The sequence below is a fragment of the Neopsephotus bourkii genome, unplaced genomic scaffold, assembly GCF_033783945.1.
Source record: "Neopsephotus bourkii isolate Nb327-2 ecotype Australia unplaced genomic scaffold, CSIRO-AGI_Nbou_v1 NB_673, whole genome shotgun sequence".
NCBI classification, from domain to species: Eukaryota; Metazoa; Chordata; class Aves; order Psittaciformes; family Psittacidae; genus Neopsephotus; species Neopsephotus bourkii.
In genome coordinates this window covers 133,046-148,098 of record NW_026901172.1, presented here as the reverse complement: position 1 = coordinate 148,098, position 15,053 = coordinate 133,046, and the positions used below count along the sequence as shown (strand labels likewise).

The 15,053-nt window shown below is 47.3% G+C and overlaps 1 protein-coding gene across 1 annotated transcript in view; it reads left to right on the top strand.

Moving 5' to 3' along the window:
- The window catches only part of PLPP3 (phospholipid phosphatase 3), a 44,091-nt gene that overhangs the window by 28,200 nt on the left and 838 nt on the right, over window positions 1–15,053 (top strand). Inside the window, exons 3-5 of the mRNA XM_061353387.1 lie at window positions 1,784–2,067; window positions 2,833–2,890; window positions 10,596–10,772. Coding sequence (XP_061209371.1) covers window positions 1,784–2,067; window positions 2,833–2,890; window positions 10,596–10,772 — 519 coding nt within the window. The remainder of the gene's footprint in view (window positions 1–1,783; window positions 2,068–2,832; window positions 2,891–10,595; window positions 10,773–15,053) is intronic.

The window sequence follows — 15,053 nt, the reverse complement described above, 5'->3', positions numbered from 1 at the left end:
TTTGAGTACCTAAATTGGCCAACAAGCTGCAGAAGAAATTTTCACAAGGGCATGTAGTGACAGGACAAGGGGGAATGGCTTTAACCTCAATGAGGGTAGATTTAGATTAGATACAAGGAAGAAATTCTTTAGTATGAGAGTAGTGAGACAATAGAATGGGTTGCCCAGAGAAACTGTGGATGTCCCTGGCAGTGTTTAAGGTCAGGCTGGATGGGGCTTGGAGCAAGCTGCTCTAGTGGAAGGTGTCCATGCCCATGGGAGGGACTTGGAACTGGATGAGCTTTAAGGTCCCTTCTGACCCAAACCATTCTATGATTAAAATGACACTGGAGCTGGTTAACTGCAGCTCCCCAGACAGTTCTTGTTCACCACTAGGGCTAAATGATGTAAAGAGCAGTGACATGTAAACACCAAATGATGGTGCAGCCACCCAAAATATGGTAGGAGAAAGCTGTAGCTTGGTCTTTATTTTATTATTATTATAGTTGTATCTCTCTTTGATAAAGCTGCTTAGCTGTGATTTCAGCTGCCTTAGGTCAACCTTTGTTTTTTTCAAGCCAGCGTATGAGTTAAGTTCAAACAATGATACAGCTTCATCTCCTCTTAGCCTAATTGCTATACATTTTCCAGTTTATTACTTTCCAAAGGTTGTGCCAAGCTTTTAAAATAGGTAGGCAGGGGAGCCTTGTCTCCTGCATGCCTCTGGCAGGCTGCCACGCCAGGAGGAATATTGCTGGCTGCTCCAGAAAGGGATTAACATGAAGGCATTTTTCCTGACAGTTAATTTTACATATCATAGCCCTCGTGACTAGAGAGGGGCGGGGGCAAAGGGTGGCTGAAAAATAAGGGGGAAAAAAAAGCTTCAATTTATTACTCGGGTATAAAAACATTTAAAGTAATGAATAAAATCCTAAAGCTGTAAATCTGGAGCTCAAACTTAAGTGTGTAACGTGACAGAGAACAATTTAAGCCTTTGCCTCTTTGGGAGAGGTGAGACATTTGGACTTCATTTCACAGCCTGATTTTCATTAACCTGCCTTTTCAGAGTTGGAATTATGAGAAGCCAGGTCCTCTGCTCCCTGACAGTGATTTATGGTGATATTGTCAGACCCCAGCACCCCTGACCCAAGAAAAATGTAATTTGCTGCCCTGCAATGGCAAGAATGCCTAGAAATAGCTGGCGTTTACAGAGGTTTGAGCAGCTTGAATTGGGTCTGGTGATGGCAAATTTGGGGCCAGAATCTGCAATGTTTGGGGCTTTCTGAGTCTTACCCTGTTCTGTTTGTGGTTTTCAGAGAGGAGGATAAGGAGATTGTTCATTTGTTTTCCTGTACAATCAGTTTGATAAGAGGGTAGTGATCTGACCTCTCCTTCCCTAGCACACACTGATTCTTTATCTGGTTTATGTTGAATTATTACTTTTTCCATTATGCTGGTATAGATCTGGATACTGTTTCACTTCTGTAAAGATATGCCAATATGCTAAACAAAAATCTAGCTTTTTTTCTTTATTTCTTGCATATGTCAATAATTCAATATTACAATAATTCAATAATTACAGTGCTCTAGCTGTTATTTATTGAGTTTTTCAATAAACAACACTTAGAGCACTATAATGCTGGAAGTGGAACATAAGGAGGATGAAGAGATGCTGACCTCTCTCCTTCCTCACTATAGAAGCAGATTCCTGGTTCAAGATGCTAGCCCTGCATTTACCACCTATCACTAGTTTTGCCCAGCATTTTCCCTGCTCTCTAACCTCTCTGTTGCATTTCTCCCACAGATTATAACGGGGGAGCTCTACCGCATCCACTACTTGAAGGAGAAATCAAGGTCCTTCATCCAGAACCCCTACGTGGCAGCCCTCTACAAGCAGGTGGGATGCTTCGTTTTTGGCTGTGCCATCAGCCAGTCCTTCACAGACATTGCCAAAGTGTCCGTCGGGCGCTTGCGGCCGCACTTCCTGGAAGTTTGCGATTTGGATTTCTCCACCATCAACTGTGCTAAGGGAGTTTACATCCAGAACTACACCTGCAGGGGAAATGACAGCAAGGTCCAGGAAGCCAGGTGAGAGCCCACCGCATTGAAGAGATGGGTTGCTGCTACCAAAGCGGTGTCTTATGTTAAGTATCTCAGGGGGGTTTCTCTGCCAGCAATAGATGAGTCAAATGCTGCTTTCTGTGAAGGCTATAACTTACCAGCGGCAGGCACTTTCCCTTGGGAATTGTGGGACTCAGCTGAACAATATTTCTTTTCCTTTCTCTTTACTCCTACACTATTGTTTCCCTGAGCAGTTGCTCAATGTGGGAATGCGCCATCAGAGCTGAGCCCATGGTGAGCAGCTCAAGCTGTCCCATGCAGCAGAGCAGAGGGCTTCTCTTCCATGGAGGCTCCACACAGGCAGGGCTGCCAGGACGTCCTCTTCGAGCTCTCTGTCAAATCCATGAGATGCTCATTTTTGACATTTCCAGGCCCACACTTTGCACGCTACAGTTAAGCAACAGCAGAAGTTGCTCACTTCTTATTTCTTTACGGTTTCCTGGTTATTTGAGGCGAGACGATGAGTTATCAGGTTATCCTGGAAATAACTACTGTCCCACGAGTAGACCAGGAAGGGACGAACAATGCGAGCATCCTGTCCATCCGTTCCCTTTCTGCTTCACGAGTGAGCAGGGCGGATAACGGAGGTTTTATAACCTGAAAGGTTGGGGGTTGGGGGTCATTCTGGATTGGCACCCTCTTGGTAGCAGCAGATAAGTCACCATATTACTTATCAAATTCTAATAGTGAAGATTATAGTGGCTGGTTCTTAGCACCTGCTTTGTTTTGCAGGAAATCCTTCTTCTCCGGGCACGCGTCCTTCTCCCTCTACACCATGCTGTACTTGGTGGTAAGTAACCTCAGCCTTGCTTGAGGTTGAGATTTATCCCTGTCCCCCTTTCCTAAGGCACTCGCCTGCATTTCATAGCAATAACAGCACAATGAGCATCAGAGATAAAGGGTTGGTGGAAAAAAAGAGCCTGAACAAGCCACTAGTGGAAAGATCCACTCTTAGCCCCTGTGGTGTGATTTGGGATGAAGACTCCTGTGGTGTGCAGCTTTGGGATGTAGCCAAGGCTGCAATTAAATCCAAATCCTATTAAATCTGTGGATGACCTGTGCAGTTTTGCTCACCCCACGTTGTGGTTTCCACTGGGGAAGGTGTTGGGTGAACCAGCATGTTGCAGTGATGGAGGGGGAAAGATGTGCCACTGGGAAGTGAAGGCTGGTTCCCAAATGTGCCAGCGGAGCAGGTGGAGCAGCCTCTGCCTGCCTGGATCCGGACCCGAGGGCTGGGACTTGTTTTTCTTTGTCAGTGAGAAATGGCTCTACCCTTCCTGTGCCGGGGCTGGGGCGGCTGCCAAGGTGCTTCCTGCCGGGGCTGCAGGAGGCAAACTGCAAGGGGCTGGACCCACACACAGCGTTTGGGAGGGTCTGGAGAGTGATCTCTGCTTATATGTGTATGCATAGGGTCATGTATGCATAGGGTCATGTATGTATAGGGTCATGTATGTATATGAATTATTTAGTGGGTTTGGTCTTTTTTAAATGAGGAAAAAAGGCTTGGATTCCCTTCAAGATTTGTGCCCCATCCCATCTCCTGTAAGCTCAGATCAGAAAGCAAAGGAACAGCATGGCACTGATAAAAACATCAAACATGAGCTTTTATCTCTGAGCAGTGCTTCTCCCCCCATCCCTTCACCCTCTGAAAAGATAAGTGACCACTACTCCCTCCTGCGTTTTCAGCCCTGGATCCCCCCTCCCTGTGGGCAGTTTAATGAGTAAGCTCTCCAGGCTGCAGGGGATGGTGTGTTCTTTCCTTGTTTTCCTTCTTATTTTATATAATTCTTGGAAAGCATCTGAATTTCTCCAGTAAATATTCTGGCTGTTTCCTCCCAGCCGTTACGATGCACAGCCACCCTGGTGGCTCTCTGCAGGAGGCTCAGCCCTCTGCTGCTGCCATTGCAAACCTTTCCAAGCTGAGTTTGGAAAGCCATCCCTCACGCTGGTATTTATTTATTTCTGAGGAGATCGGATTCAGATAAGTCAGCCCAGAGATGCTTTTCAGTCTTGGCATCCGGAAACAGTGAGCACTGCCAGTCCTTAAGTCAGTGGTGGTTTCTCTCCATTCAGCAAGATTTAAGTTGTCCTTCCAGGGTTGTTTCTTTTAGTAGGTGCTGCTCCCAGGCCATTTAGGAAGCCAAACTTGATGCTTTACCTTTTACACATGGCATGATCTGCAGCATCCATCAGGTTAGAGGACAAACCTGGGGTGCTGTGCCCAGCTAGGCAAGCGTTCACCCCCTCCCTGCATTTCCACCTTCATGGCTCATTTTCCAGCACTGCTTTGCACCAATGCCTGCTACCTGATTTTGTCCATAACTTTGCAGCAGAAGTGCCATTTAGCTCCTGTATAACACTTTGGAGCAGAAAACTGCCCCCATCTCTCTTGGCTGCCCTTCCCTGTCCCCATATGGGAACACTATCAGTGCTCAGCAGCCTCTGCTCCTGTCCCTCTTGATCTGGTACAACAGGCCGCTTCACTTATCCTTCACCCTGGAGAGGTTTTGACACCTAATCCCTTAAGAATGGTTTGATTTGTTTCCTTGCCCCGAAACAGGGATAAGTTTGGTAGCAGGCTCTGTCTGACCAGCTGTTCACTTGCCTTGTGCCTTAAGAAATCAGGGGGAAATTATACCAAGTGTTCAGTCATAAACTGAAGGTGGAAAAAGGCAACTTGAGACGAAGCAGCATGATGTGGTGTGTATCAGGGCAAGGAAATAATGATCTTGAGAGCTTTTTCCAACCTAAATGGCTCTATGCTTCTTACTTGTCTAGCATCACCCTGCTCACCATGACTTCAGCTCCATGGCCACTGCCAGAGCCTGAGCAAAGGAATCTCATAGAAGAAGGGAGGCAGAAAATCTGTCATGTTGGACAGGACTATAATATCCAAAAATAATGTAAAAAGTAGAGGGGGTTATGATAAGCCAAAGGGATTTATGCAAAATAAACCCTGCTGTCTTGCTCAGCTCAAACAACCAGTGGGCTTTGGAAAGCCTAGTAAGTGTGGCATCCACAATGCCAGCACCTGGAGGAGATGGATTTAGTCTTTGCAAAACTGGGGATATCTGTGGGGCTGAGCATGTGCTGCAGAGACTGAGCTGATCAGCCACGTCCTGAGTGCATTCCCTATTGAACAATACTTCATATCTCAAGGATAAGTCACTTCCCGTCTTTCCTGGCGTTCCCTGGCTTCATTCTTGGAGCCCATTCTGAATTATAATGTTTTCAAGTTTGCCTCACCTGATGGAGATGGGTGCCAGAAAGCTGAGGCTGATCTATTAAAAGATACCTGATTCCCACACATCCCATGGGGCTTCACCTGCACCATGGGGCTGGATTTGCCTAGGGATTTAGTGGCCAGTGAATGGGTAACCATGGCTTCCCCGTTCCCTGGCACAGCAGCAGTGCCTTGCCATATCCATCAAGGAGAAGCAATTTGGCTTTTCCCAGTAGGAAAAGGTGGCTAAAGGCCAAGCCCCAGAAGGCTCTGGGGGAAAAGTCCTGGGGAAAGGCACTTGCAACACAGTAAAATCCCCTGGGATTTAGTTCTAAATGCTGAGACTTCATGGCTAAGTTTCTCGCAGCCTTCTTGTCACCAAGAATACTCAATTAACATCAGGCTTTTGTATAAAACATTTAAAAGGGGAAATTACAGTTGGGTAATCCTCTTTGTCTTAATTTTCCTTGCTTTGTTACTCCTTGGCTGAGCGAGCCCATAATACGTATTTATAGCAGGCTGAGGAAAGAGGTGGTATGTGACAGCTTATTTCATGCAGCCTTCTGGACCTGACTTGCACCTCTCGGTTTAGTTTTAATGGCTGTTGGGAGGCCTTGTGGAGAGCAATGGATGCTTTCTTTTCCCCTCAAGCATGTGAGACCATAATGCTGATTTTTCTTGCAGCATGAGGTTGCCTGAAATCCCAGCCAACCACAGAGAGGATGCAGGAAAGCTAAATTAATATCAGAAAAGCTAAATATTCCTCAGCAATGTTGGCTGATTCTGGACAAAATGAGAGTAAAACAGGGACGTTTGTGTATTTAATGTGTGTTGGTGGTGAGACTGAAGACTTCAGAATAGGTTTAAGTGCGCTCTACTAATTTAGATGTAAAATTATCCTTCCATCTCTAATTTTACATACACAAACACGGTTTATATGTATTTATATCAGGGTAAGTGTGAGGCTTCTTGCCGAAGGGTGAAGGTCCCAGCGCTCTGGTGCTGCTGAGCAATGACGTGTCCATGAGAAGGAAACTCCGTGGTGGTTGTGGACTTGGAGTCAAGTTTAGCGGTGACCTAAGTAAGCGAATAAACTGGAATTGCATCAGAGGCAAGGATCGAGGTGTGAACTGCGTTGCTGAGCTGATGGGGATGTTCCCAATGAGGTTAGAGGATCAGCAAGGACGAGGAAGAGGCAACCAGCATGTGTCTTCAGTGCTGGGAGGTCTTTGCCCTTTCCCTGTCCTTGACTTCTGGCCAGCTTGCTGCTGAAAGCTGAATTTTTCTGTTCCCCTTCCTCCAGCTGGCTCTGCCCAGCAGGGCACTGTGTTGCATCAGGGTGACTTTGGATCTGAGAGGTTTTGGCTCCGTACCACTCTGGGTACCACTTTGTTTGCAGATGAGGCTGGAGATGGAGGTAACACCAGGTCAACAGTCAGAAACAAGATCAGCTGTTTCCCAGAAGGTGTGACTAAGGGATGTGGTTGGGGAGAGTGTGAAGAGGATGGGATTTCTGGGTGGCAGAAAGCCCCGGGAGACTGGAGGTGATGCTTTTAGCCCATGTCCCCTGCCAGCTCCTACTCACAGGGTTTACTCAGGGGTTGCGTGCGGTCACGGGCTGTCCCCACCACCACTGTGGAAGTCCCCTGGCAGAAGAAGAGCAATGTGACGTCCCTCAAGCCATCTGCTCTGTGGTAACTCAGCCTCTGCCAGGAGACTGTGGATGGCAGCTCCAAATAAATCCTGCTCTGTGTGATCCCGTTTCATTTCATCCACCCTTGCTCTTGTTGATGCTCCTCCTGAGTTTTGCTGCCCTGTGATGGTTTGTGGTGGAAAGAACCCTGGTTGTGGTCTTGCTTCTCCATCCCTTCCCAGGAAGGGCTCCATCCAGCCCCACATTCCCATCCAAATCTGGCAGTCCTTAGTAGGCAGCAATTCACATCTGCTCCCAGGTTTCAGAAAAAACAAAAGCAGGTTTTTTGGATAAATTACTAGGAACTTCCCATTTCTTCGTAAGAGCGCTAATCCCTGTTTTAGGGAACTTCTGATTTTTTTAGCCCATGAGCTCCCCTTTTACTTTCTGATCTTCTTTATTAACTAGGTTTCTCTGCCCTCAGCATGAAAGAGGCGAAGTTCAGCGCACCCCAAGGCTTGCCTCTAAAGTACTTATGGCACAGCACCCTGGTGTTTAGAATATGAAAAGTGCTGTTATCCTCTTTTCCTTATGAATGGGGAACTAAACAGCAATTTTCCCAAGACTTTGATTGGAGCAATGAAAGGAGCTCAGCCGAGATCCTTACACTGACAGTGTGGTGTCTGAGGTGCGTCTATTTTGGTTTGTTTTGCTCCTCCAGGATGTACAAGTATGGGTGTGAATTGGGTGCTGGGCACTTGGGTGTTTCCCAGCACAGCCCATATGGTACCACACTGCCATTGCACTCATTTTCCAGGGCTAAAGTGTGGACATTAGGCACTCTTTGGTGTTGTGCTTTGGAAGGAATGGGTCAGTATATACAAACAGGGTTGGTTTTCAATCACTTCAGCTCCAGCAGTGTCTGCTTTACTGTGTGTTCAAAGTTGGTGTTTGCTTTTTATTGCTGGTTTTTAATTGGTACTTCACATCCTCACCTGCAGAGGAACTATTTTAGGCCAAGCTTGTGGGATGGAATGATTGGAGGGGATGTTAAGGCTATGCAAAAGGGACAAATGTCATATTATCCATCAGCGAGTTTCTTTCTTAAGGAGGTTGATGTGACATAGCCTCAAGACTTCCATTAGGAAAAAAGTCTTCACTGAAAGGGTTGTCAGGCATTGAAACAGGCTGCCCAGGGCAGTGGTGGAATCATCATCCCTGGAAGCGTTCACAAACAGTGTAGATGAGGCCCTTAGTACCACGTGGTGGACTTTGCAGTGCTGGGGTAATGGCTGGACTCTGTTATCTTAAAGGTCTTTTTGAGCCGAGTTGATTCTGTGGTTCAACTTGGTTGGAAAAAGTCTAATCCTGATGTCTTTAGTCACAATATGACATTAGGGTTTAAGTCTTTGTGGTAGAACTGAGCGCAATAGTCTATAAGCTCTAATACTTGGAGATAATTTTGCTCTGCAACAACATACTGCAACCTGAGTTTTGCACTGTCATCTGGGCATCTTGAACAAGAAAACAGTCCTTAATCTAAGCCATGGCAATAGAAGCTTATATTTCTGTCTTTTGTGTGCTTGAAAAATGCTCTTCACAAATAGTTTTTTCAAGGTACATTGTCTCTAGACTGAGAAATTGTATTTAAAGACATCAGAGCTCCCAGCACCCTCTATCACCACCTTCCCTGAATACTTCCCACGAGTATCCTTCCCTGCACAGTTGATTCTCAGTGGCAGATCACTGGGTGCACAAATACCATGACAGTGAAAATTCAGCCAGCCTAAGCATTGCAAACTGAAAATACAGTTCCTTGCTAATGAACCACAGAGATATTTGCTTGCAGGATGAAGTATCTGCTGTTAAATCACTGCAAGTGCCTGTGCAGGATGCGGTTGTGCTGTTTGACAGCTCTAGCTTTCCAGCTCTGTGATGGCAGCATTATACCTGGAGGGAAAGCACCTCCTCATTGCTGGTGGGGTTTTATCATAAACTAGACAACCAGACCAGCGGTCCATTCACTGGGCTGCATCAGCACGGGTTTGCTGTGGGATCTAGACAGCTGTAACTCATCCCATAGCATCGTGTACTCAAGTTTGCACGGTGTGGGGTGTGCACCGTGGTGACGTGGCTCAGTTCCCAGACTCTGGCTGGTTTGCAGATATATTTCCCAGAATCATAATGTGCATTAGCCAGCACTGAGCTGTTTTGGTGCTGTTCTCTTCCATGTTAATTGGCTAACAATTTGGATAATTTGGAGCATCTGCTCTATTGAAATGACATGATGTTCCATTTCCTCTCGAGAGCCCAGCCTGCGTTCTTTCCAAAGAGGGGTAAATATAATATTTATGCAACAGCCAAACATACTGAATTGGCCAAAATGATGTTTCCCCCTTATCAGCTTTTCAATTAATTCTGCTTTTATAGGTAAATGGAGTCGTTAAGTTATTTGTGGGAACCCAACAAGAGCTTCGTTCCCTTTTATATCAACGCAGTGTAAACTGCTCTGGGTGTGTAAAGGGATCATAAATGGGTATTGAACCCCTTTCCAGCTCTCTGATGTTGCAGAGTCCCATAAAGCATACTGGGTCTGACTTCCAGTGCTTCATTTAGGATGAGGCAGAACATACATGCTGCAGATGAACCCACAGGCAGTAGGTCTGAGCTGCAGGAGCCTAGCAGTGTTTTCCAGGCACTTCTACACTCCTGGAGCCATTGAATGCCTCTCTGCTTCACAAGCATGAAGGCTGATGCAGCGTCCCCTCCCTTCCCGCAGCCTTCCTCCCTGCTCATCTGTGGGCAGTGGGTTGCCGTTTTCCTGTCCTCTCTTCCCTCCCAGCTTCCCGGTTCCCACAGGAACCAGCCGTGCCCACTGGTTGAAACGGAAACGGCCCTGAGATAGTCACAGCAAGGGGACAATGTCCAACTGAGGTCATGTCAGATTCGTCTTTTTGGGTCGAGCCAGGAACTTACTTTTCCCTCTCTGGATAGGAATGACTTCCCATACCATGCGATGCAGTGGCTGCTTCCTACATTTATGCAAACCCCAGGCCTCAGGCTGGGAAACATGATGGCAATGTTAGAGGATTGCATTTTGCATGTTGTCACAGGTTGTGGCTGCATCTGAAGGTCCTTGGAGCTAGCTCTGGAGGTGTTGCTTGCTGCGCTGAGTCCTGTTTTTCACCTGAGAGATGCTGTGCGTTCTGCTTGTCTCAGATTTGGGGCCTTGCTTCTGTTACACACTAAATAGTCATGGGGAGGAATTCCCCTACTTGGCCAGATGGGATGTCTTGTGGAGGCTGAAATGGGGCTGTTGTGTGAGCTGGAATGCAGGGGGTCCCAACCCCTTGACCTGGGCTTGCTAAGGATGGGGTGCACCCATCTGCTTCTGTCTGCATACCCTCCATGGGTTAAACCCCCTCCAGCTCCACTTCTCTCTGCATGTTGGGGGCCACACATCTGCAAAGAGCATCCTCCTTCTTGATAACTTCTTCCTCCTTTGAGCCACAGGGGTGCAGGTGCCCCATGACCAGCCCCACAGAGTGCTTGCTGCCATGTGTGCACATTTAGGGCAAGACTTCTCCTTTGGTGCCCTCAAATTAACACAACCTTTCTGTTTCCCTCTCTTCTCCACAGTTTTATCTGCAGGCCAGATTCACGTGGAAGGGAGCCCGCCTGCTCCGTCCCCTCCTCCAGTTCACCCTCATCATGATGGCATTTTACACCGGTTTGTCCCGTGTGTCAGACCACAAGCATCACCCCACTGACGTGCTGGCAGGCTTTGCACAGGGAGCCCTGGTGGCTTACTGCGTGGTGAGTATGGCCAGCCCTGCAAGGAACAGCAGTGGGGATGCTGGGGGGGATGTTGGTGGGGGTCCCAGGGGAATAGCAGGCATCCCCCTTACCCAACAGCTCTTGGAACCCCCTGTTACAGGCAGGATGTGGCAGGAGGCAACGTACTCCATGAGCTTGGTCTGGTGTTATCCTCATGTGGCAGCATGTGTAAGCCTCATCTGCAGATGGAACACAGCTCAAGAGCAGAGCATCCTACCAGCATGATGGTGGGTGTTCCAATGGGGGATCTAACAGAGGAGGGTGCACCCACCAGCGCTTCCCATCCCCATGAGCAAACACCACTGTTGTGCTGGAAGGATGAAGCAACTTCTCCCTCCCCAAACAAACTGCATAGTTAGCAAAAAATACCATATTTAGGGTTTTTCCCCATCAGCCTTGAGCTCCTGGTCAAAGGCCCCTTCACCCAGACAGCTCATGGTGATAAAAGGACATTTAGACAAGGCAGGGTGTTTCCCTTTCATCCAGCAGCATTCGCTCCTCCAGCTGCTCTTGGTAATGAGCACTGGCTCATTTGCAAGGCTTTCCACCAGGACCCAAGCGGGAAGTCTGGGGTGGTTGGGATTATGGCTCTTCCCTGCACAATTTACCCGAAAGCCATCCCCTGGGAGTGGGAGCTGGTGTCTGCCCAGCAAGGGGAGGCAGGCTGCCTCTTCTGGTGATGGGTTTTTAACACAGCAAAAGGACTCGTGAGAACACAGTGAACAAAAGCCATGCCCGTGTGTCTTCAGCAGCCAGGCTTGTTCTCATGCAATTTGCTTTCCAAAGAGTGGCCTGATTGTGCAGCCCTGTAACTCAAAGTGACACATGTAGATGCTTAAAGTTGGCAGGGCAGGGGGGCACCGGGTCAGGTGGCTGCCTCGCATAGAAAGAAAGGAGGTGGAGGTTATGGTGGTTCCTTTGTCTGTCCAAATTCCTGAAAGCAGGATTTGAGCAGCACACCACTTGCTTGATGTGTTTGGGTTTGTTTGTGGTATGTTTCCCCCTTTTTTTTATTAACTGATGTAAAAGTAAAGCAGCCTTCCAAGGTTTTAAGCAAGGAATTAAGTTTCCTAATGTTATAATATGGAAAGAGAAAAATAGGTTATTTATGTACTTCCCACTCACTGATAATATTCCAAAGCTAAAACAAAAATGTCATTGTTGGGAAGCTTTCATGAAGTATTATTAACTCACTGAGGAGTAGCTGTTGGGTTTAGCCTGATGCCGCTATCCCATGTGGGGCTGGCAAGTTCACAGGGAGGAACTAGAGAAACATCTGTGCACAGATGCATGCTGCCGCTGCTCTAATGCGTGCTGCAGGTTGTGTCCTTCATTCCAGTATTGTCAGGGTGCTTCTCCAAGCCCTGGTAGTATTTTCCTGGCAGTCCTGGGAGACAAGACCCTGGGCCACACTGGGAACACTGAACGAGCTTGTCTGGGTCCAAATGCTGCCATTTGTATGATGTGGTTTGTTGAGACCAAGTGCACATCACCAGAGAGTTTTACAAGGGGGTATTTGCCCCTCCATGTGCCTTTCTGCTTGAGAGGTGGGATAATGGCTATATATAAGAGGAATAGGGATCAGGCAATCCATCCCTGGATCCCAGCAGCGGTTGCAGAAAGACAATAGCTCTCCGGATGCTCCGGACGGGTGTCCGGATGCTTCCTGGCCAGGACAAGCAGCAGGTCTGGCTGTCCTCTCCCGGCCCTCCAGCAGCTGGGAGCTGTGGTGGGAAGGGGAGGCTGTGGCAGCATTAGGCTGTTTTCCTGTGTCGAGGTAAACTGACATAGGAAGCAGCTGCCTGAGTTTCACAGGCAGGCTCGGGTTTGCCTGCAAGCCTGGGGCAACCGGTGCTTCTCTTCCCAGATATCTGTTGTATCCAAACCTTTGCAGGTATGGTTTGGTGGCTGGGGACTTCTCAGGCAGCAGCTCAGGACTCAGAGCAGGGTTTAAACCCAACCCTTGTCCCATTTCATCAGCTTGCAATGAATCATCAGTAAGTTCTTTGCTGGTATGAGGTACCAGCACACTTTCTTCCCTTTTGGGAGGTTGCAACAAGGGACAAGAGGAAGAGTCACCCCAAGACTCCCTGGAGTTTGCACTGAATGCATAGTTTAGCACCTTTATGCTGCAGTGTCCTGGGGGTTGTTGCTCAGCTCTGGGATCCAGCTCTTGTGTGTGGGATGCTCCGAAGCAGAGGGAGGTACCTGGAAACTCATCACCTCCAACTCACCATGTGTGCTCCCAGACGCACCTTCCCTCCAGCAAAGCCTTCAAGTGTCCACTCTGATAGTCAAGGGCTGTTAAAGTACCATAGTTTTCAGGTGCAATTTCCAGTAGGAACCAACTGGAAGTTTCATGTCCAAGGGCTGACAGAGTTTAAATCCAGGTTGTGCTGCCACAGACACATTTGTCCTTCAGTGCCTGAAATAACAAGTAGAAGACATTAGTGTCAAGCGCTTCCAGCTGATGAAATATTTGGACCCTGATCCAGGGTGAAATAAGATGAGGATTTATTAAATGGAAATAGTCCTTATGCACGTTGTAGGCAGCCTGCTATGTGTTGTGTGGTTTGTCTTGTCTGGTGAGAGAGAAGGGAGATGTTGGGAGGACTTGCTCCTGGTGTTACTCTGGTTAGCTTAAATGAGTTGTTTTTAACCTCTTTGTATCTGATTAAGTATTTCTGCAATATAATTAAAAGGAATAGGAATTGTTAAGTGGCAATATATTGGCTTATTTTGTACAATACAGACTCAGTGTTCTGCTGTCAAGTTTTCTTTATGGGTGGAGAGCACCTTCTACAGGAAATGGAGCTAATCCAAGTGAAAAACTGCACGTTTATTAGTCCTTTTTTGTGTTAAACAGTTCGAGCATTAGGAGGATTTAACACACTGTTTAACCCCTAAAGATCACGTTTCATGATTCCTATAAGTGTTTGTATAACCTCCAGCCATGTTAAAGTGAAATACAGTTTAAAGAGAAATGAAAACTCTTACCCAACCTCTGCGTTAAACCCTGAAAAGCAGTGAGCAGCACAGTAAAAGCTAAACTATGCAGGATGACACTCCACCATAACTCATTCCTGTCCAAAATAGGGACCAGACTCGGTGTAATCCCCATATGCTTCTTATGCTCTGCAATCTTCTCCCATAAATTGATTTGTCATGGCTATCTTGGGGCAGAAATTGGACATCTTTTTGATTGGATCCAGCTCTCTGAGGTGGACAAGCGAGTGAGATGGCACCAGAAACGCACCAAGGGAGCTGAGCAGGGGTTTTACAGTTATTAACAACCAAAAGAAAAACATTGCCAGAGCAATACAAGATGCTTTTACACTTCAGTGCTGCAGCAAGAGGCCAGACTCCAGATTGTGATCTTTGATGGGATCAGCTGAATCCTGTTACTTAACCCAAGGTACCAATGCTGCCACTTGGATGCTCTGTAAACAACTTCAGTGGCTCTGTTATACAACTAGGCAGCTAGACACCGGCATATACATGGAAAAAAAGAGCTGGTTTATAGGTCGGCTCCTTCCCTGCTTTTCCATGAAGCAATAAAAGCCAAGCAACAACAGCTCAGTTTCCTGCATCCCCGGTTATAATTGTAGGAGTAAATTGCCACTTACAGCAGGTTCGCTATGTTCAGCTCAGCTGCTTATCTGCCTGTGCTGATAGGGACTTGCAAAAGCTGTTTCCAAGAACGACTCGACCTGCTGAGTTGGGCTGTGGCTATTTAGCATATGTGGGGATGCAGATGGGGAAAACCTTTGCTCCTCCTTTGCTGTGTTATCCAGCCTGGATACACTCATTTGAGCACCATGGACTTGGTTTGTTGTTTTTTTAACCTGATTTATCTTGTATTCAAGTATTGTGAGAAAAGGGTCAAATGTGCTGCTAATTCCTACAACCACGTGCTGCTCCTCCTGGGGCTTCGGCTCAGCCATCCCACAGCTTGGTCCAGACTATTGGTGCTTGAGAATGTCTGAGATGAGCTGGGAAATTAGGACTGGCAGTCAGCAGCAGGACCAAAGTTCGGGGCTTTAGTGCCAGCTAATGAAGTGATGACTCCTCACCACTTCTTGCTCCATCCAGAGGATCCATGCTGTCTGACTCTTTTCCCTTCTGGTGTGGGGCTGAAGTTTGGCAAGGGAGAAAGTGTCCCGGTCCTGGAGGACTGATAAGCTTTGTGCAGTGGCTGCCAAGGGAGGATGTGGAAGTTTCCTCCCAGCATTTTGTTTCTTATTGTGTTACTACCTCCTG